A 16,425-nucleotide genomic window follows, 5' to 3' on the forward strand; every position below is an offset into this window, starting at 1 on the left:
CTTTGCTGACTATTCAAGACCATAACCGTGGTGTTTATGTTCTCAAGCCAATGGCGCAAATCGAACCCATAAGGAAACAAATATCATAGGATTTCTAAAATGCTTGAGTTTAAGTGTCCATCAATCCTTCAGTCAAATTCAACCCGTCATGAATGACACATTATGACAGTATTGACAGTCAATAAATGAATAAAGTGTACATTCATTATTTAATTAATTCAATATAAGAAGCAAGGAAACACTTTAAAATTCAACAGAAATCAGTGCGAAGTCACAAAATCATAGAGGCTCTTCAATTCCTTCATAACTGGAGTATAAATACATAACAGAAATGTGCAACAATAAAACAGCAGCTGCAGTGGATGATAGTCAGTGTTGGTAATAACACAGAAAAAAATATTTTGCCCATCCTAAATTCCATTGCACCAATCAACACAATTTATCAAGTACAATAAAGGCTAACACATTTGAGCAGACTTTGGTGATTTAGTTTTTTGTTATTAGAAAAGCATCCCTTTACAGTGCAATATCTAGCTAATCATCAGTGTTTTCAGAAACTTGCTGTGATGAAGCACTGACGCCATGGCGGCACTGAAACCAAGGTTATTTTGGCACTATTGTGAGAACACTGTGTGCCGCCGCCGCCGCCACCCCCCCCCCCCCCAGTGGTCTTTGGGCTGGTGCTGACATTATCTGTAGAGCGCCATGGATGCGCTCTGGTACAAACACATGTAGGAATCACACAGCAGCCTGCGGACAGGTTCCCCAGCCTGGGAGGGGTCAGCGCGCAAAAGCTCCTCCTCCGACTGAGACAGGAAATCCCCCACCTCAGGACACGCCCTGATCTCTGGAATGTTGTAGCCACTTTGGTCATCACCTGAGGAGGATACACAAGACTAAATATCTGGCCAGGGAAAGAGAACACGTGAAATCTACGTCAGAGTGCAGCTTTATCTCTCCATCTAGCCATGAAATTCAGATAATAAGACAGTCACAGGGTATCCAGTGCACAGAACACAAATAAATAAGATAAAGCATTGCACTTGCACAAACTACTATTTAATCAGTAGTTGTCTTCAGCAAAAATGTAAAAAGCATAGAATCATATTTTGACAACCTCAGCTAGACACTTCATTAGATGAGATTAGTATTATAAAAAAAGACCTAATCAACATACAAATAACTTCGCGAAATGTGTTTTCAGATTTTAATCTCACCACATCTGTCTGCCATGCTGTCAAAAAAGAGCCAGGAGCAGGGGCCAGGGCCATACTTCACAAAGGACACATAGTGGCTGGTGTGGATACAGAGCACAGCAAACAGCTGCATGAGGTGCCTGGGCACAGGGGCATCAGCTGGCACCTCTGCTGGAACTGCCAGGGCTCTAGAGCAGTGCCCCTGCCGGGAGGGATGGGTGTGCACCTGTAGTGGGGTGGGGGGAGAGGATTAAAAAAGGAAAAAAAAAATCCATTTCTATTGCTGGTAAAAGGTCACTGTTCTAATTCATAAGGAGTCATACTGCATACAGTTTACCTGTGTATTGCAGGTAGTGCAGAACTGTTTGATTCTCCCTGGTTGGAGCTTGCGGTCCTGTAGGCACTGGGGGCATTCATACTCTGCCAAACGCCCACAGAGGAAGCACTCTCGGGGCGCTGTTTGGAGAAGGAGGTGGCATGGGTCACTCAACCTTAAGAGAGTTTGCTTTGCCAAGTGGTATACATGCATATAGGTGCTATGGGTTTTACACCAACATTTATGTTAGCGGTCTTCATAACGTTGACTGAGGGAGTAACTCACAGTTGTATAACAGATCTGTGATGTCAAGCTCTGTAGAGGGGATGATGTGAGGGAACATCTTGTACTTCTTTCCAAACCTTGGCATCTGGACCATGAGGCAGGATGGGATCTGAGGGACATATTAGAGACAACAACATTAGAGCAAAGTGATTGCATTTAAAACCAAATCTGGACAGCCTACAAGGCCTTATAAATACCGTTCCTTAGATAACCTTGCACTGGCACCCCACCTCCTCAAACTTGAGGCCACATGACAGGAAGGAGGTCTCCAGCAGCTGTTGGACAGTAGGAGTCTGCACCACCTTCTCCTTCTCCAGAATAATCTGGAATATGTAGCCATCCTGAGACGTCTCGTTGATCGACCTGTGGACAGAGACAAGTCCAACTGAGTGAATCAATTCCACCACTCCAACACTTATTGTCTTGTAGTGAGTGAAATAGAACTCCCAGAGAAGCGTAGTCAGCTAATGGAGATAAGCAGAAGATAAGACAGGATGGGAAGCTAGTAGGAGCAGGTGCAGTAGCCTACACCCTGTACATAACAGAGCGGAGATAATAGAGGGAAAAAAAGAGAAGCTAAAAGTAAAGTAGGGTTCAAACCTAAGCTTAATCAATGGCTCCATGCAGAGCACAAGCTGTAGAAGTATTGTGATGAACTCCTCAGGGTCTGCAGGGAGGCAGGATCACACCAATCAGGGGCATTCACAGGCTTACACAGTAGCATGGTTACAGAGTATGACATTTTGATGTGTATGTGGTTTACCTTTAAAATTACTTTGAAGTTAAATAACGCAATCATTTAAAATAATATAATTTTAAATTTGGAAATAATTTCTGTTGTCAAGTATCAAAGTCATGTGTATATTTATTTATTTAGTCATATTTTAATATTGTATTAGAAACCTCTATCCCAATTCTTTTAGATTTAATTAAAAGGTTTTGCTCTTTTTATGTAAAATATAGCTGCAAGCAGCGATGACCTTGGGTCCAAGCCTTTCTGCTTTCATCTGAATAATAGCCTGATTTTATAAGTCATCACATTCGGTTTAGGCAACACACCATCAATCCCTCACTGTCAACTTGAAAGCGCAGGTGGCAGGATTTGAACCTGGGCTACCATGGGTATGTATTACTAGATACATAGATTACTAGACCAAACATGTACAGGTATATATATGAATTGTAGAATATGCTTCCTATATTACCATCATAGGAATATGTTGCATCTGGAGAGGATAAAAGAGCCTTGGAAAAACATTCAGCCCCTTCAGGGCTTGGATCCCGAATAAATCAGAAGGTATGCCCCATGATTTGAGGGACCTTCCTTTTAAGTTTCTGTTATCTTGGGGTAAAAATGTATTCCTGTCGAATAGTAACTTCACACTGGTACTTAATGCGGTTAAGGATGATTTAGGCAGATGGATGGATTTGCCAATCTCATGGGTTGGAAGAGTCAATCTTATTAATCATAATGTGTTTCCAAGACTTCTGTATCCTCACCTGATGCTCCCAATATATTTACCCAAAAAGACCATTAATGAATTTAATAAATATCTCTCAGATTTTATATGGCACAGAAAGAGACCAAGGTTGCAAACTGCAGCTACCATATAATCTAGGAGGCCTGGTATTACCTAACTTGTTTTTTTTATAACAAACTCTTGTGTAAACAACACTATGAGACGTGTGTGTGTACCTTTTTCCTCTGTTACAAAGGTGTTACATCCAAGCTGCTTACGGAAGTTCATTATGCTCTCAGCAGGCACAAAACCTTGTCTATGGAGAACACATATCACTTTCAATGGCCCAATATGAGAAACAAACAAACACACTCTCACATGGACACACACAATTGGAGACAAACACCCATATGGAGTGCATTTACCAGAACATATTTACATTCCCAGTGCAATATCACGTATGTTACAAATGCTATTTTGTACACAAGCAGATAATACAAGCATGCCTCAAGGACAAGAAGATCTAAAAACTGCACGTGCAGAAAATGTTTATACCTGCGCAAACGGTTGACAATGTCTTTCCTCAGAGTGCGAGTTATGTCCTGTTCTGTTTCAGAACGCTGGTGGCAGACACTATCCAGGGTCATGGACGAGCTGAACAGACTGTGGGGGGAGAACAGTATTAGCTTAGTTAGCTCAGCAGTTGTCATGGCGCAGCATTGTGATTTGCTTTTTTTAATTTTTTTATGATGGGCTCAAGGACAATTCTGCCCATTATTACATTTTCATGCAATTGTGAGAAAACCAAGTGGCCAGAGAGGGCCGAATTAAGTTTACCTGAAGAGAGTGGCATCGAGGTAGCAGGAGTTGTAGTGACCCTGGATCCCCTTCATTCTGCCCACTAACAAAGACAGGGCTGCTGACTCAGGGATAGGAGGGACATTCTCGTCTATTTCTTCTAATGGAGGGACTGAAGCAAAACATAACAAAACTGTGATTTTTGTTGCCTCTAGGTACAACACATAATCTAGGTACAACACATAACCAACATGTGAGTGTTTGACATCTATTGGTTGGAGTTTGGTTGATGATGATTTTTATGAAAGGAAAGATTACCTCCAGTGTGTATGTGTGTTAGATATGTGAGGAGTGTCTAACCTTGGGGGAATTCTGTGGGTTTGAGGGTCTCTTTTTCAGAGGGGGGGCACAGGAACCTCCCATCCGGGCTGCACTTAGTGAGGGGCACAAACAAGGCTCTGCTCCCTTTACAGGTGAAATACTGCTGGTCTCCATACTTCCCATCTGAGCAACCATTCACTTCATAATCCTGAGAGCATGAAGAAAATCATTGTTTCAAACACAGTAGCTGATCATGTACCATCAATCTGACATATCAAATCAGATACATGTATCCAGTATAGAGGTCTCAGAGAGGAGAATAAAAACACAACCATAGCTTTCACAGTTACTTACCAGCTCAATTCCTGCAGAGTAATTTTTCTTCCCTTTGAGGATCCCCATCCACCGGATCACCCCATACACTGTTACCCCAGTGTTGGACACAACCTCCACCATGGATCCCACCTCAAAAGGTACAGGTGACTGGATTTGGGTTTGGCTTTGAGTGATACTCTGGTGTGTATGGCTCTCTCTCCCTTCTTGTTCGTGAGACCTCATATTGGGCATGGAATTGATGCGTCTGTTCAGACCTGAAAGGGAGACGTGTCACATGTTGTTTGTCATAAGACTGACCTCCAGTAATCATGTCACATGTATACAGTATCTATCTCCATAAGAGGTATGCAGAAAATTTGGAGCACACAATGTACATCTCTCTTACATTCCAGAGCACCTGGGCCAGTTTTTCCAGTTGTGTAAAAAAACACCCTGTGTCCCACTCTGTCTAGCCACAGGTGCTTGCCCTTAATCTTTGTATAACATTTAGCATTCCTAACTAAAAGTGGGGAGGGTTGGGAGGTATGTTATTTTGTTTGCATACAGCAAGGCCCTCTGTTTTTTTTAAAAGAAAGTTTGAAATGAGATCAAAACCACTGAAGCTTGACAACTGAGATTGAAGTGATTCATTTTAGCAGTAACCAGAGCTTCACTTTCTTTCTAGGACTGAATACAGCATAACATGTGTCAAATACTGTAGCTGCATAGTGCAAGTATGAGTGCACAAACTGAGCCACACTAGCATGTTAACCCATGTCTGAATGGTTGTCTCAATGGTTGTCCATACTAGCAGTACTGACCCTCAGAGTGGCTGTCTCTCCAGCGAGGCCCAATGGGTACTGAGCAAGCCGGGACAACCTGAACAATGTCTGCTGCACTGAACAGGGGGAGAGGGGCTGGCTTCTGAGAGGACACCGTCTGATCAGAGTCATGCTGAAATGGACAGGAAACATGACAAAAATTGAACTGAGGACATTCAATCAACTTATTATCTAAATAGGTGTGCTGAGAGTTTTATTAGCTGGAAACAGTTCCTGAGCTACTGGAAAATCACTCCTCCGCTGTTATCAATCTCAGGTGTTATGGAAAGGTTGTGTGATTTGATAAATGTTGATCTTACCCTTAGAGGGACACAGATCACAATAACTTTTCTTTACATTTCTATCTGGGGCTGTCACTTTCTGAATAGCTAATAAATAAATACAAGGGTTTAATTAACAACAAAATCTGACAGGTGTGGCAGTTTCTGCCTTTTTGTGAACAATCATGAAACGACTCATCAATCATCAATGAGGACAACATGAGACACCTAAGGGTTATATGCATATATTTACCAATTTACCAATGCCTCAAAATAATTTATATGGCAGTGTCAATGATGATACACACTACTACTCACCACAAACTCGACCTCAAAGCCGAGCATCAGCAGGTCTTCCTGGTTCTCCTTCCTACCAATCTGCATCAGGTTCTTGACCACTCCCAGGTGGTGACCCTTCTTGTACTTTACCACTACTAGGTCATCCTGAGACAGCTCACTGATGGCAGCAAACAGCTGGGGGTTACACAGGAGCTCCAGGCGTTTACTGGAGGGGGACATGAAGAGCAGCAACTGGGCCTGGTGACGGGACAGCAGATACACGTCCTCCCTCTTCACCATGCCCCCTCTCTTGGCACTGCTGCCACTGCCGTACAGCAGTCCCATGAGCTCCCCTTGCTTCATCTCTGTCTCAACACGGCCGACACATCCTCTGGAGAAGCATTTTCTCGCCTTCCCCCGCGTCACTATGAAGAACTTGTCCTTTACTTCTCCTTTAGTCTCCATTGAGTTGCTCTTCTAAACCACACTACAGTCCTGCAGGCACCCTCTAAGGGATGGAAATTATAAAGTTATGATTCTATTCTTCTTATTGTTCTCCTCTATCCTTTATGAGAATGTGTGAAATCACAGTGATCTCATTGTTCTGTCATACTCGAAGGACACAGAAAAGTTCTATCCGGTTACAGAACAATAAATAGGGGTGATAAAAATATCAGATTTTGGCATAAGCTGTTACAAATCATATTACCTTTAAAATATTTAAAAAAAAAAGTTAATATAGACCATCCATCATTTATCCTCCATACAATGTTATCACTCACCATTCAATAGTTACGACACAATTATGAATGTTTCATCACAAGGAAGACATTGTTTAAAACAAAAGGCTACAAATACCAAGAGCACCACCTGGCATTGCCGACTGTAAACTGTTTTTATTTTGTTAGACAGCACTGCCTTAAGTGATGTTGTTACGTTTGCAAAGAACATAATAGCATACTAATTAAAAAAATATTTTTTACTGACCGTTTCTTAGGCGTCCGAAAAGCAATCACTCCAACGCACTTGACATGCTGATAACTGCAAGCAATCTGAGCATTTAAATCAGCGAGTGTCGTTTTGAAGCAGGAAGTGTTCAGCACAGCTGCTGATATAGCCGACCTGACCATGAGATATGACACCCACTTCTGCCCATCCTCCCTGTCTAGGTGACACCAGGGACGGACTGGGAAAACAAAACGGGGGGAGGGGGGGGATCTCGAGTCTCGGCCCTGGAAGCGCCTTCAAATCGCAAGTGGTCTGTTTGACATGGCATTATGTCTGAAATAAACATATCCTAAAAATATCCTAGGATATGCTTGCAGCAGTTGTATAGGCCTGATGACACCTATGACCTATACTAAATATCACGTTTACTGTTGGGCAAGTTAAACAACAAATTGCTCTTCCATGATTAATTCCTTCCTATTTAGCCAGAGGTAGTATACAGTATTTCATATGCAGCTCTGATTGATAGACAGGCAACAACAATGTTCTAGTCCTTCTCAAGAAAAAAAACACTGTTTCTGAAGATAATACTATCATTATGTAACATGCTTTGACACTTCAGTTCTGCTTAGGAGAGCAGTGCCCTCTATTGGCCACATATTATCACAATGTGAACCTACCATAACATTGGCTTGAATGTACTCTTCTCATATCAGTTATGCTTTAGAAATCATGAAACTTTTAGCGGGAAAACTTTGCTTTTAATAACCTGTTGCTTATATTGTCACAATATTTAGCAAAATGACAATCATGATTATTGATCGTTATTTGAGTTACATTCCATTCAAAATCACTTCTTACGTTCATATAGAAACATTAAAAGGCACATTTTCGCAGAATAACTAGGCAAAGCTACTATCCAATGCACGAGGGTCTCCCACGCCCCTAATGATGTCATTGGTCCGCTGGATACCATGCACCACGGATAGAACCCCTACCCTTTGGACAACATGGCCCCTTTGATGCAACACCTGTACATCTTCCTCCAGGAATTCAGCTGAGGGGAGAGAGTTGGGGAGACCAAAATGTATCAAATTTGAGACTAGAGTTTCTATTCCCTGTCTAATATAAGTTACATACAGTATTCAATAATAGATCATAATAAAGAAGAGGGTAAATAACTTTCACCCTGTTGAGTGTTTTGCATGACAGTTGCCTTTCACCATTCAGGAATATCAGATATGCTCACAGTCCACAAGGAGGCTGCTTGGCAGAAGCTGAGGATGCAGCCGTCCCAGGGCTATGCTATCGTTCAGATTTTTGTGGAATGATAAAACATTAATCAAGACCTGAAACACAAAACACACATGACAAAGACATTGGCACAAAATGAGGATTTGAGATGATTGCCTTCTGAGACAAAGGAAATCCTTGTGTGTTGAAATGAAATTGTATGGCTTGAAATAACTGTTAAAAATGTACTACAGGCCTTACGGCATTGCAAGTCAGTATGAATCGTATTGGAGCATTTAGGGGAGGTATGGCAGACCTGGGTGATCCCACTCAGGCTATGGTCTCCATTAGAGGATGCCAGAGCTATGTAGATCCCACATATACCCAGTGATGGTGTTACTACTGTGGGCATGAGAAAGGACAGTGGTCTCCTCTTTGGCTGGAGCCTATTCCTCTGCAAAGCACAGAACAATATTGATCATAAGAGACTTACAAATGTGTTATTTCTATTGCTCCCATATAACTGATACTGTAGATTGACATTTCCTTTCTCACTGGGCTTGAGATAGCAGAGTAACACAATCTAATGTTATTAAAGAATGTAGTTTGGAATTATGAATTGTATTGTGTGGCAAATGAGTCATGTGATGTTGCTCTACCGGGTTGGGCTGGAGCAGTCCCTGGGTTTTATTTGACCAGGAGAAGTCCAGAATATGGCTGTTGAGGAGTATGCCTGAGGGAGTCAATATTCTACTTCCGAAGGGCCTATTCAGTGAGCTGTAACATCAAAAATGAACAAATCCAGTATAAGAAAATTGTCTGTACTTCCACTACACACATTATGGTAATGTTATCTGGACATGTGCTTCATCTCTTTCAAGTATAAGGTCCTCCATTACAGCACCTTGCCACAGACACAATGAGGTCGTCCGCGCCCATGACCATCACCTGACTGGTCTCAGATCCACGCTGCAGGTCAAACAGAGTAGAGTAGTGTTCTGGAGGAGAAGCATAGGAGTCGTTCATCAACTGGCGGAGCAATGCTGCCTGTGCCTTGCTTTAACAGGGACAAAGGAAGAGGAGACAACAGTTGAGTGAACTGCTCACAGAAATTCATGGTCTATATTTATTAAAGATTATGAATGTACCATAACATACAGCTGGAAATGAAGATTATGTAAAAAGAGTAAATACTAAAATAATAGATAGATAGCCTTAAACCTCAAGCGATATTATTGATCAGGACAGCATAAAGGTCTATAGTGTAAGCACATACTGTATTACCTTAACATCTTGGAGAGCAGCTCAGAGACTGATGAGTCATTCAAAGGATCCCCTAACCCACTGGCCATGGCCAGTGCTGCTTTCAGAGACTTCAAAATGTATGTTATTCATTTTCAAAAGGGCAAACCTATCCATTATAAAGCACAAGGGTCTTATTTCAGAGTGTAAAATGCAGTACCTCAGCAATCCAGTGGTGTGCGCTAGGCATATATGCTGTATTATTCCCTTTGAGGTGTAACTCCTCCAAAATGTTGAGGGCTGAGATCAGAGCAGCACCAACAGATGGGGGAGGGGGCACTAGAACTCGAAATCCTGGGGGAAATTGATAGCAGGAAATGTTGTGGTGAATATCAAACTATAGTACATTGTCATACAGAGAACAAGCCTTATGCATCTGCCTCCACAGATAATGTATACTTCAAACAGGGGAAAGGTGAAGACACTGACTGATTTTTTAATCTCTCTCTAATCCCCACTCACTCAAGGTTAAATGTTAATATAAAGAATGATGATTTTACCCTTATACAGGCCTGCCATAGGCTGCTCTACTACTGCGCTGTAGTTGCTGAGATCCTCCTTGGTTAGAACTCCACCATTTTCTAGTACCTATAATTAAATCACCACACTGGTAAATCTTTTTAAATCTTTGCAATTTTCAATGCAATTAACTGATGTTTACCTCATTGGCTATTTCCTGCATTAGGTTCCCATTGTAGAATTCAGACACTCCAGCCTCCAGGACAGCAGCCAGACTGGGTGTTTTCAGCAGAGCGCCAGGAGCCAGAGCATGACCACCTGCCAAGAACATGTCCCTGAAGCGCCCTGACATATTCTGACCTTTCATCTTGGATATGGCCTCGGCTGCAGGATTGAACAAAATGTCATCAAACTCTCTCAAAGCTAGCATAATTGGTCATGTGCTACAGAGAGGTCTCTGATAGTATGAGAAGTGATGTCAGTGGCCAAAATACTGAAATGATCAGACATAATTCTACGCACCAAGACTGTGGGATACATTAAAGCCGGCTTTGGCTACATTGGCTGCCCTTCTGACCAAATCCTTCCATGGCAGTCTGGGGTGAAATAACAACATTAAACTAGTATAATTTACAATCTGGTAGAATAAAAAGCTTCACAGAATAGTCTAACATTATTTTAATATCCTGTGGGCGAAATATAAAAATACATAAATAAACATATTTGTTTTTGTTTTGACAAGATCTCTGCAACATGGTGCACACTGATGGTACCTTACCTCCCATACAGTTTATGAGCTTTGTGCAACCCCCTGAGCATGCCTGGTACACCTACAAGCAGACCTGGCTGGTAGAGTTAAAGGGGGAGGTGACTCGATTAGAGAATAGCTCTAAGCAAGAACAACAATATTATTGTGCTGGACTGCAAGTGAATCTAGATCACTTGTCTGCATTTCCCTCAAAGATTACCTTCAGCTCCAGATTTTTTTGCAACATCTCATCCCGGATGGAAGATGGGGCAGTGGTCTGAAAATTAATCACCCTGCTTCTATTCTTGCCGATGTCATGAACCAGCATCACTCCTCCTCTACAGAGTCAAGATCATCGAGATGAATAAAATCAACTGGACCATGATTTATCTACATCATTACCTCTGGACAACTTTCAGTGAAACATTTTTACAATGGTTAACATGCCATTACAAGTACTACGGTAACTCACATTTCCAACAAAAAAGTCCCTTACCCACCAATACCTGACACATGTGGATGGACTATGCCCAGGCACAGGGCTGCAACAATGGCCGAATCAACACTGGAGCCCTGTTTGTTAAGAACACTACGTCCAAGCAGTGTGCAGTGTTCATGGTCTGTCACCAACACACTCTCCTTGAAGACCTGACCCCATGATAGTTTGGAAGAAGTTGAAAATTAGGATAAATTGTAACTACAACAGGGGTAGTAGGTATAGCCGTGGTATTTGGAATAAATTATGAAAAAAGTAATGCCCGCAACTCTGTGATACTCTGTTTACCTCATTTGTCCAAAGGTAAATCTGCAGGACCATAGCAATGGTGACTGCTATGGCCATGGTGAAGGCTGCAGCATAGATAGGCATTAACCCACCCTGCCAGGGGCTACATGTACTCGGCCCCCCAGAGAGGGGGTCCCTATCCGTCTCTCTGAAGGAGGAGAGGTCTGGCCCAGCCAGGTCTGGGCTGCCAGAGGCCAGCTGTTTCAGGACGACCTCCTTTGGGAGACTGCCAAGGTCTGGGCTAGGGGTACGGCCAAGGACACCTGGAGAGGGAAGAGATTTTATACCACCATAGGAATAAGTGTTATGTTGTGTCTTAATTAGTGACTTGTTGACAAAGACAGGATTTTAGTTGACATCAGTTACATTCAGGAGGGTGCAATGAACTGAACATTGCAGATGAAAATGCTATGGCTATCTTTCTGAACATCCCACAATGGTGTGCCCTACTAAATGCAGCCCTGGTAAATATTGAGTTGCTGCCCTCATACCTTTATCCTGACAATGCTCCTTCTGTAAGCTATTGTGGTCTTTAGTCAATATGTCATCCATGATCAACTGTGGTAAGCCCTCAAAGCTCTTGTAATTGACTGGTGACTGACTGTTGCTCAGTGTAGTGTTAGAATTCACATCCATCCTCCCCAAATTCTACAATACGACTCAAAAGAACCCTCTCTCTGGTTATCGGATAAGACCTACATGAAAGCTGCACATGGCAAACATTCCTCCTACCTGCACCTTCCCAACAGTTCAATAATGAAACACAGGGGTTGTAATTAATTTTCAGCCAATGATATCACCCCATTCATTATTCAATTACCATAAGGTACTTATTACAAGTGAATCAAAACTGTGTTCAAAGTGATTTGAGACTCTGTCACACATGTATTAAATACATAGATGACCTAGACTATTGACAAACATGGTACACATACAGAGATACATGTTGCAATTGAAAAGCATGTGGCTGAACAGGCTGAAACTAACTGCATGGCTGAGATTGGTCTACTTTGCATTCCAAGAGAGCACAATTTGAGTTCCATTCAAGTAAGCAAAGTTTGGCATTATCAAAAATGTTGGTCTTGAGCTGTGCTCTGCAATTGCCAAATTTTGTTCATAGCTTTGACATTATGTTGAACTTGTTCTTTGTTTCAGCTTGTTTGTGAAATTGATTAATGATGCTGGTCACAAAGCCATTATTGCACAGTCCTGACTCAACCTGAGCATCACAGTACAAAGGAATAAAGAGACAATGATGTGACCATTTAGCTCATCCATTTTTATTGCTGTATGAAATTGTTTTAAACCCAGAAACTACAGTCTTACAACATACAAGTAAATACATGTAGGTGTTTGTCTAAGCTTTCTCAGCATGTTTTTGATAGTTTCTTGCATAGGCTTTACACATAAACGTGCATGCCACTCAAATAATGCTGTTTAGGAAACACATACACATAATCAATCACATAAACAACAAACTGTATCTCATTTCATATATGAGATGTACACCTTCACTCAGTTATAATATAGGTTCAAAAGTCATTTTAGCTGCCAATTAACAGATACAAATTATTGATATCAAGCATTTCATATCAAATGGGGTAGGCAGGAATTTTTACATAACTTCATCTACACGAAAAGAGTGAACTGTGCAAAATGTGTTTGTATCTGGACTTTATTTTGATATGCTGAAACACATCACCAATCAAAGTGTGTTGCATGTGTGTGTTTGAGCATGTGTGTTGCTTACGTGTGTGTATGTGTATGGTGTGAGCTGAATGTTCCTTTGAAAAGAACTGAAAGTTCCTTTTCTTGTGTTATAAGCGCTTCCTGCTGTTGGAGTGTCAGTGGCTGAAGTTGCGGTGGCCTGGCTGCTGGAGGTAGGTGGCGCGGAAGCGGGAGGAGTGGCGCTGGGCTCGCTGGCGGACAGAGTTCTGGCGCTGGATGCAGTTCCGTGCAAGGTGCCGCCGGTCTGACCGGGCCTGAGCTCTCTGGACACGGGCCATCTGCGTCACCTTAGCCAAAGGTCCTGCCTGAGACACTGATCCACGAATGACCCGGCTGGGTGTGCTACTTCTTTGGATTGGGAGCTCTGGTTCTGACATCCTGGGGAGAAACACGCATATATAAGAATGCACATGAACATATAAGAACACACAGCCTGCAGCACATATTCCTATTCTGCCCCTCTCTCTCACCTGACGTCTGTTTCCAAGCATGTTTCATTCTCCTCAGTAACAGGTGGGTTGGAGGGACACCTGTAGACTGATGTGTGGGTGAGCTCAGCAGCCTGATCCTTCACTGTATTCATAGCAATAACTGCCTCTGTAGAGCAACAGGATGACCATGGTGAGAGGCAAGCTCTTAACAATACAGCCACATGGACAGGAACACATTTTTCCACTATCATTTGCAAATCAGAACTTGATGTCTGAAAGACTATATTGGTGCAAAGTTAGAAACACACCAAAACAGCTCCCCAGTCAATACAAACAATCAGAAAACATGACATGGTCAAGGTCAAGATTAACCCCCTATTTCCGCCAGCGGAGAACACCAATTTCTTGTCTAGTCTTCCCCTGAGATACTTGCCTTGGTGGCTGACCAGATGCCATTCCTCATCTTCCTTGTCTCCAGACTTGGGAGTCCTCTGGTCTTTAGGGGTCTCCTCCTCTCCTCCAAAAAACAGACTGGTGAGCCTTCGGAACATGACTGGGTTCTGTGTCGTGGTTCTGTGAAGTTGTTGCGTGTGCTCTCTCTCTGTTGGTGTAGAAATATGCTGTTTCCCTTCACACAAAGACCTGGAAGATGTGGAAGTTTGAGAAAATGTTGATCAAATCTGTTCTGAGTCCAATAACTCAAAAAACAACATATTGCCTAATTCACAGAGATAAAACAGTGTTCTATATATATGACCTAATTGTTGTCATATTACATCCGTAGATCTTTTTGAAAATAACGGTCTTAATCCCTCCCAGTGATTGTTTGGGAGACGAGTGATGCCAAGACCTCACTCATTAATTTTGGCCATTGTAATTAATGCAACCTTAAGTCAGCTGACCATGGTGGTCATTGATTGGCCAGTGTGCCTGAATAATCAGCACCCCCTGCAGAGTTCCATTGTCAGAGCCCATCTGTTATAAAGCCTATGGGGGAGGAGCCATTTAAAACAATGCCCTGCTACAGTAAAAACCTCCCCAAAATATATGTTCAATGCAGTGGTGATGCTAGTCCCGGTCAATGGCATAGATGTTATTTTTGTGTGCTGTTCGTTGGCAAGTGCCTATGGTCTATACAGGCTGTTCATTTTGTTTGCACAATGGTGAACCACACACTGCCAGTCCCTCTGCTCCCAGGAGGAGAAAGACCCAATTCATGGTTGCTAGAGGTAAACCACATCTCCTATAGCCTGAATGGGGCTGATCATGCACAAGGTCACACATGTATCTTATGAATCTGGGATGGGATCTAAATTTGTCTTTAATAGGGGAACGTAGCCAATGCCTGTAAAAATGTGGTAATATGTGTGTAGGAGCAGCAGATTATCTCTTCATAACCACTGACTTAGAATTACGACAAATAGTTGAGGCCCTTTAGATGCATAAAAGACATTATCCAAAGTGACATGTTGTATAGCATCATTCCAATCCACAGCCAAATTATTATAATAATAGAATTAAAGGAAAACACTATCTCCTTTTGGTCAGGTGGGGGCTGTAGGTGTTCCAAAAGTACTCAACTCCAATTACAACACTACTGAGGTGAAATGGGACCAAGAGGTCAATATTCAGGACATTTACTGCAAGCATCTTATAGACCTGAGGCTGAGAAGCTATTGACAGCTAAGCAAGGATGTCGCCCTTGGGGAGAGGTTGACAAAAACAAAACAACATCCCGAACACGTCGCATGGTGTACGTAAACCGACGTCACTATTTAAAACCCCAAACCCTGCCTACGCCTACAGCTTGAGCAAAAAAATAAAAAGGGGATAAGGCCAAAAGGAATGATCGAGGTTTGGGAATGACAATTACTGGGCGAGACAATTTCATTACAACAACAAAAGAAACCTGAGCCTTTACCCAAAAGAAAAAACTGTTAAATACATATCGGGTCACCTTTATATTTTAGGATATGAACATCTAAAAGCCAACCAAAACCAATCCACCGGTAGGTCAGCGATCGAAAGATGGGATAGTATTGTATCATTGCACTCTGTCTCTCTTAGCTTTTTGGACGTTTAGGACGTCTCTGGTTGATTGATAAGGGCAAGTCAAGGGGTAAATAAATGAACGAAAAAAAGAAATAGCCTTGTATGTATATGTTACGAAACGTAAATGCATGCAGTGAATTAAACGCAATTATTTTGGAATAGATTCTGAGGCAAACAAAACTCTTACCTGGATTCGGAGTATATTTCTCAATCGATTAGAGGACCCTTTTCTTTCGAAAAGATAACCAGAATTTGAATGCAATGTTTTTCAAGTCCTTAAGCTTTTTTTCTTTAATAAGACGTCAATTCAGAATATAACTACAGATTTGTCTCTATTCTGAGTGTAGATACCCTGGCTTTGCATTTTGAAATGTAACAAACAGCTGATCGTGATATCACAGCAACTGAAGCGCCACCTCTTTCCCCACCCATTCAAGATGCTCAACCAATCAAACAAAACGCGGGTCAGCCCCCTCGATTTAAAATACAGTGAATTGACTTATTATTTTTTGCTTGTATAGTGGTTGTTATTGTTCTATGTTGCTAACAGGACTATTTGTTTTGCGCATTGTAAACACATGAACTTGTAAGACTATAGGATAGTAGGCTACATAGTTCACAGTACAGTTGAAAGCTATCCAGCGAACCATTTCTATAGAGATGGAACA

At 42.0% G+C, this 16,425-nt stretch overlaps 2 protein-coding genes and 1 long non-coding RNA gene across 4 annotated transcripts; all 3 read right to left on the reverse strand.

Moving 5' to 3' along the window:
- Nucleotides 1-195: 195 nt before the first annotated feature.
- On the reverse strand, nucleotides 196-7,168 carry cyld2 (cylindromatosis (turban tumor syndrome) 2). 2 transcript variants are annotated; one of them, XM_083668305.1, is made up of 14 exons: nucleotides 7,060-7,168; nucleotides 6,112-6,580; nucleotides 5,513-5,645; nucleotides 4,731-4,966; nucleotides 4,416-4,584; nucleotides 4,095-4,227; nucleotides 3,813-3,920; nucleotides 3,494-3,573; nucleotides 2,398-2,464; nucleotides 2,028-2,160; nucleotides 1,798-1,906; nucleotides 1,534-1,652; nucleotides 1,218-1,422; nucleotides 196-877 (listed from the first exon to the last, which is right to left on the reverse strand). In XM_083668305.1, exons 2-14 carry the CDS (start codon nucleotides 6,535-6,537, stop codon nucleotides 690-692), a joined length of 2,106 nt encoding a protein of 701 aa, XP_083524431.1. In that variant the 5' UTR covers nucleotides 6,538-6,580; nucleotides 7,060-7,168; the 3' UTR covers nucleotides 196-689. The 2 variants fall into 2 exon arrangements, with proteins under 2 accessions (XP_083524431.1, XP_083524432.1); XM_083668306.1 differs by having other exon boundaries at nucleotides 766-904.
- Nucleotides 7,169-7,922: 754 nt separating this feature from the next.
- Nucleotides 7,923-12,182, reverse strand: LOC310802981 (glutathione hydrolase 7-like; the record flags this gene model as incomplete). Its single annotated transcript, XM_083667617.1, is given in 16 exon segments — nucleotides 7,923-8,077; nucleotides 8,270-8,369; nucleotides 8,570-8,707; nucleotides 8,913-9,030; nucleotides 9,158-9,310; nucleotides 9,538-9,626; nucleotides 9,716-9,890; nucleotide 9,892; nucleotides 10,056-10,143; nucleotides 10,217-10,398; nucleotides 10,537-10,610; nucleotides 10,793-10,860; nucleotides 10,983-11,100; nucleotides 11,259-11,410; nucleotides 11,547-11,809; nucleotides 12,038-12,182. Coding segments are annotated over 16 exon segments (2,019 nt in total).
- A 1,591-nt stretch (nucleotides 12,183-13,773) lies between these two features.
- LOC310803142 lies at nucleotides 13,774-16,043 on the reverse strand. The gene is made up of 3 exons (XR_014554172.1): nucleotides 15,945-16,043; nucleotides 14,139-14,347; nucleotides 13,774-13,871 (listed from the first exon to the last, which is right to left on the reverse strand). It is a non-coding gene; the product is annotated as an uncharacterized lncRNA (long non-coding RNA).
- Between the last annotated feature and the right edge of the window lie 382 nt (nucleotides 16,044-16,425).

Source organism: Argentina silus (assembly GCF_951799395.1).
Source record: "Argentina silus genome assembly, chromosome: 4".
NCBI classification, from domain to species: Eukaryota; Metazoa; Chordata; class Actinopteri; order Argentiniformes; family Argentinidae; genus Argentina; species Argentina silus.

Coding starts and splice junctions, on each gene's coding strand:
- cyld2 (XM_083668305.1), bottom strand. CDS start 6,537: ATGGAGACTAAAGGAGAAGTAAAGGACAAGTTCTTCATAGTGACGCGG. Junction 4,585..4,730: donor ACTCTGCAGGAATTGAGCTG/GTAAGTAACTGT, acceptor TCATGCTCTCAG/GATTATGAAGTGAATGGTTG. Junction 2,465..3,493: donor CTTTGTAACAGAGGAAAAAG/GTACACACACAC, acceptor GCCTCCCTGCAG/ACCCTGAGGAGTTCATCACA.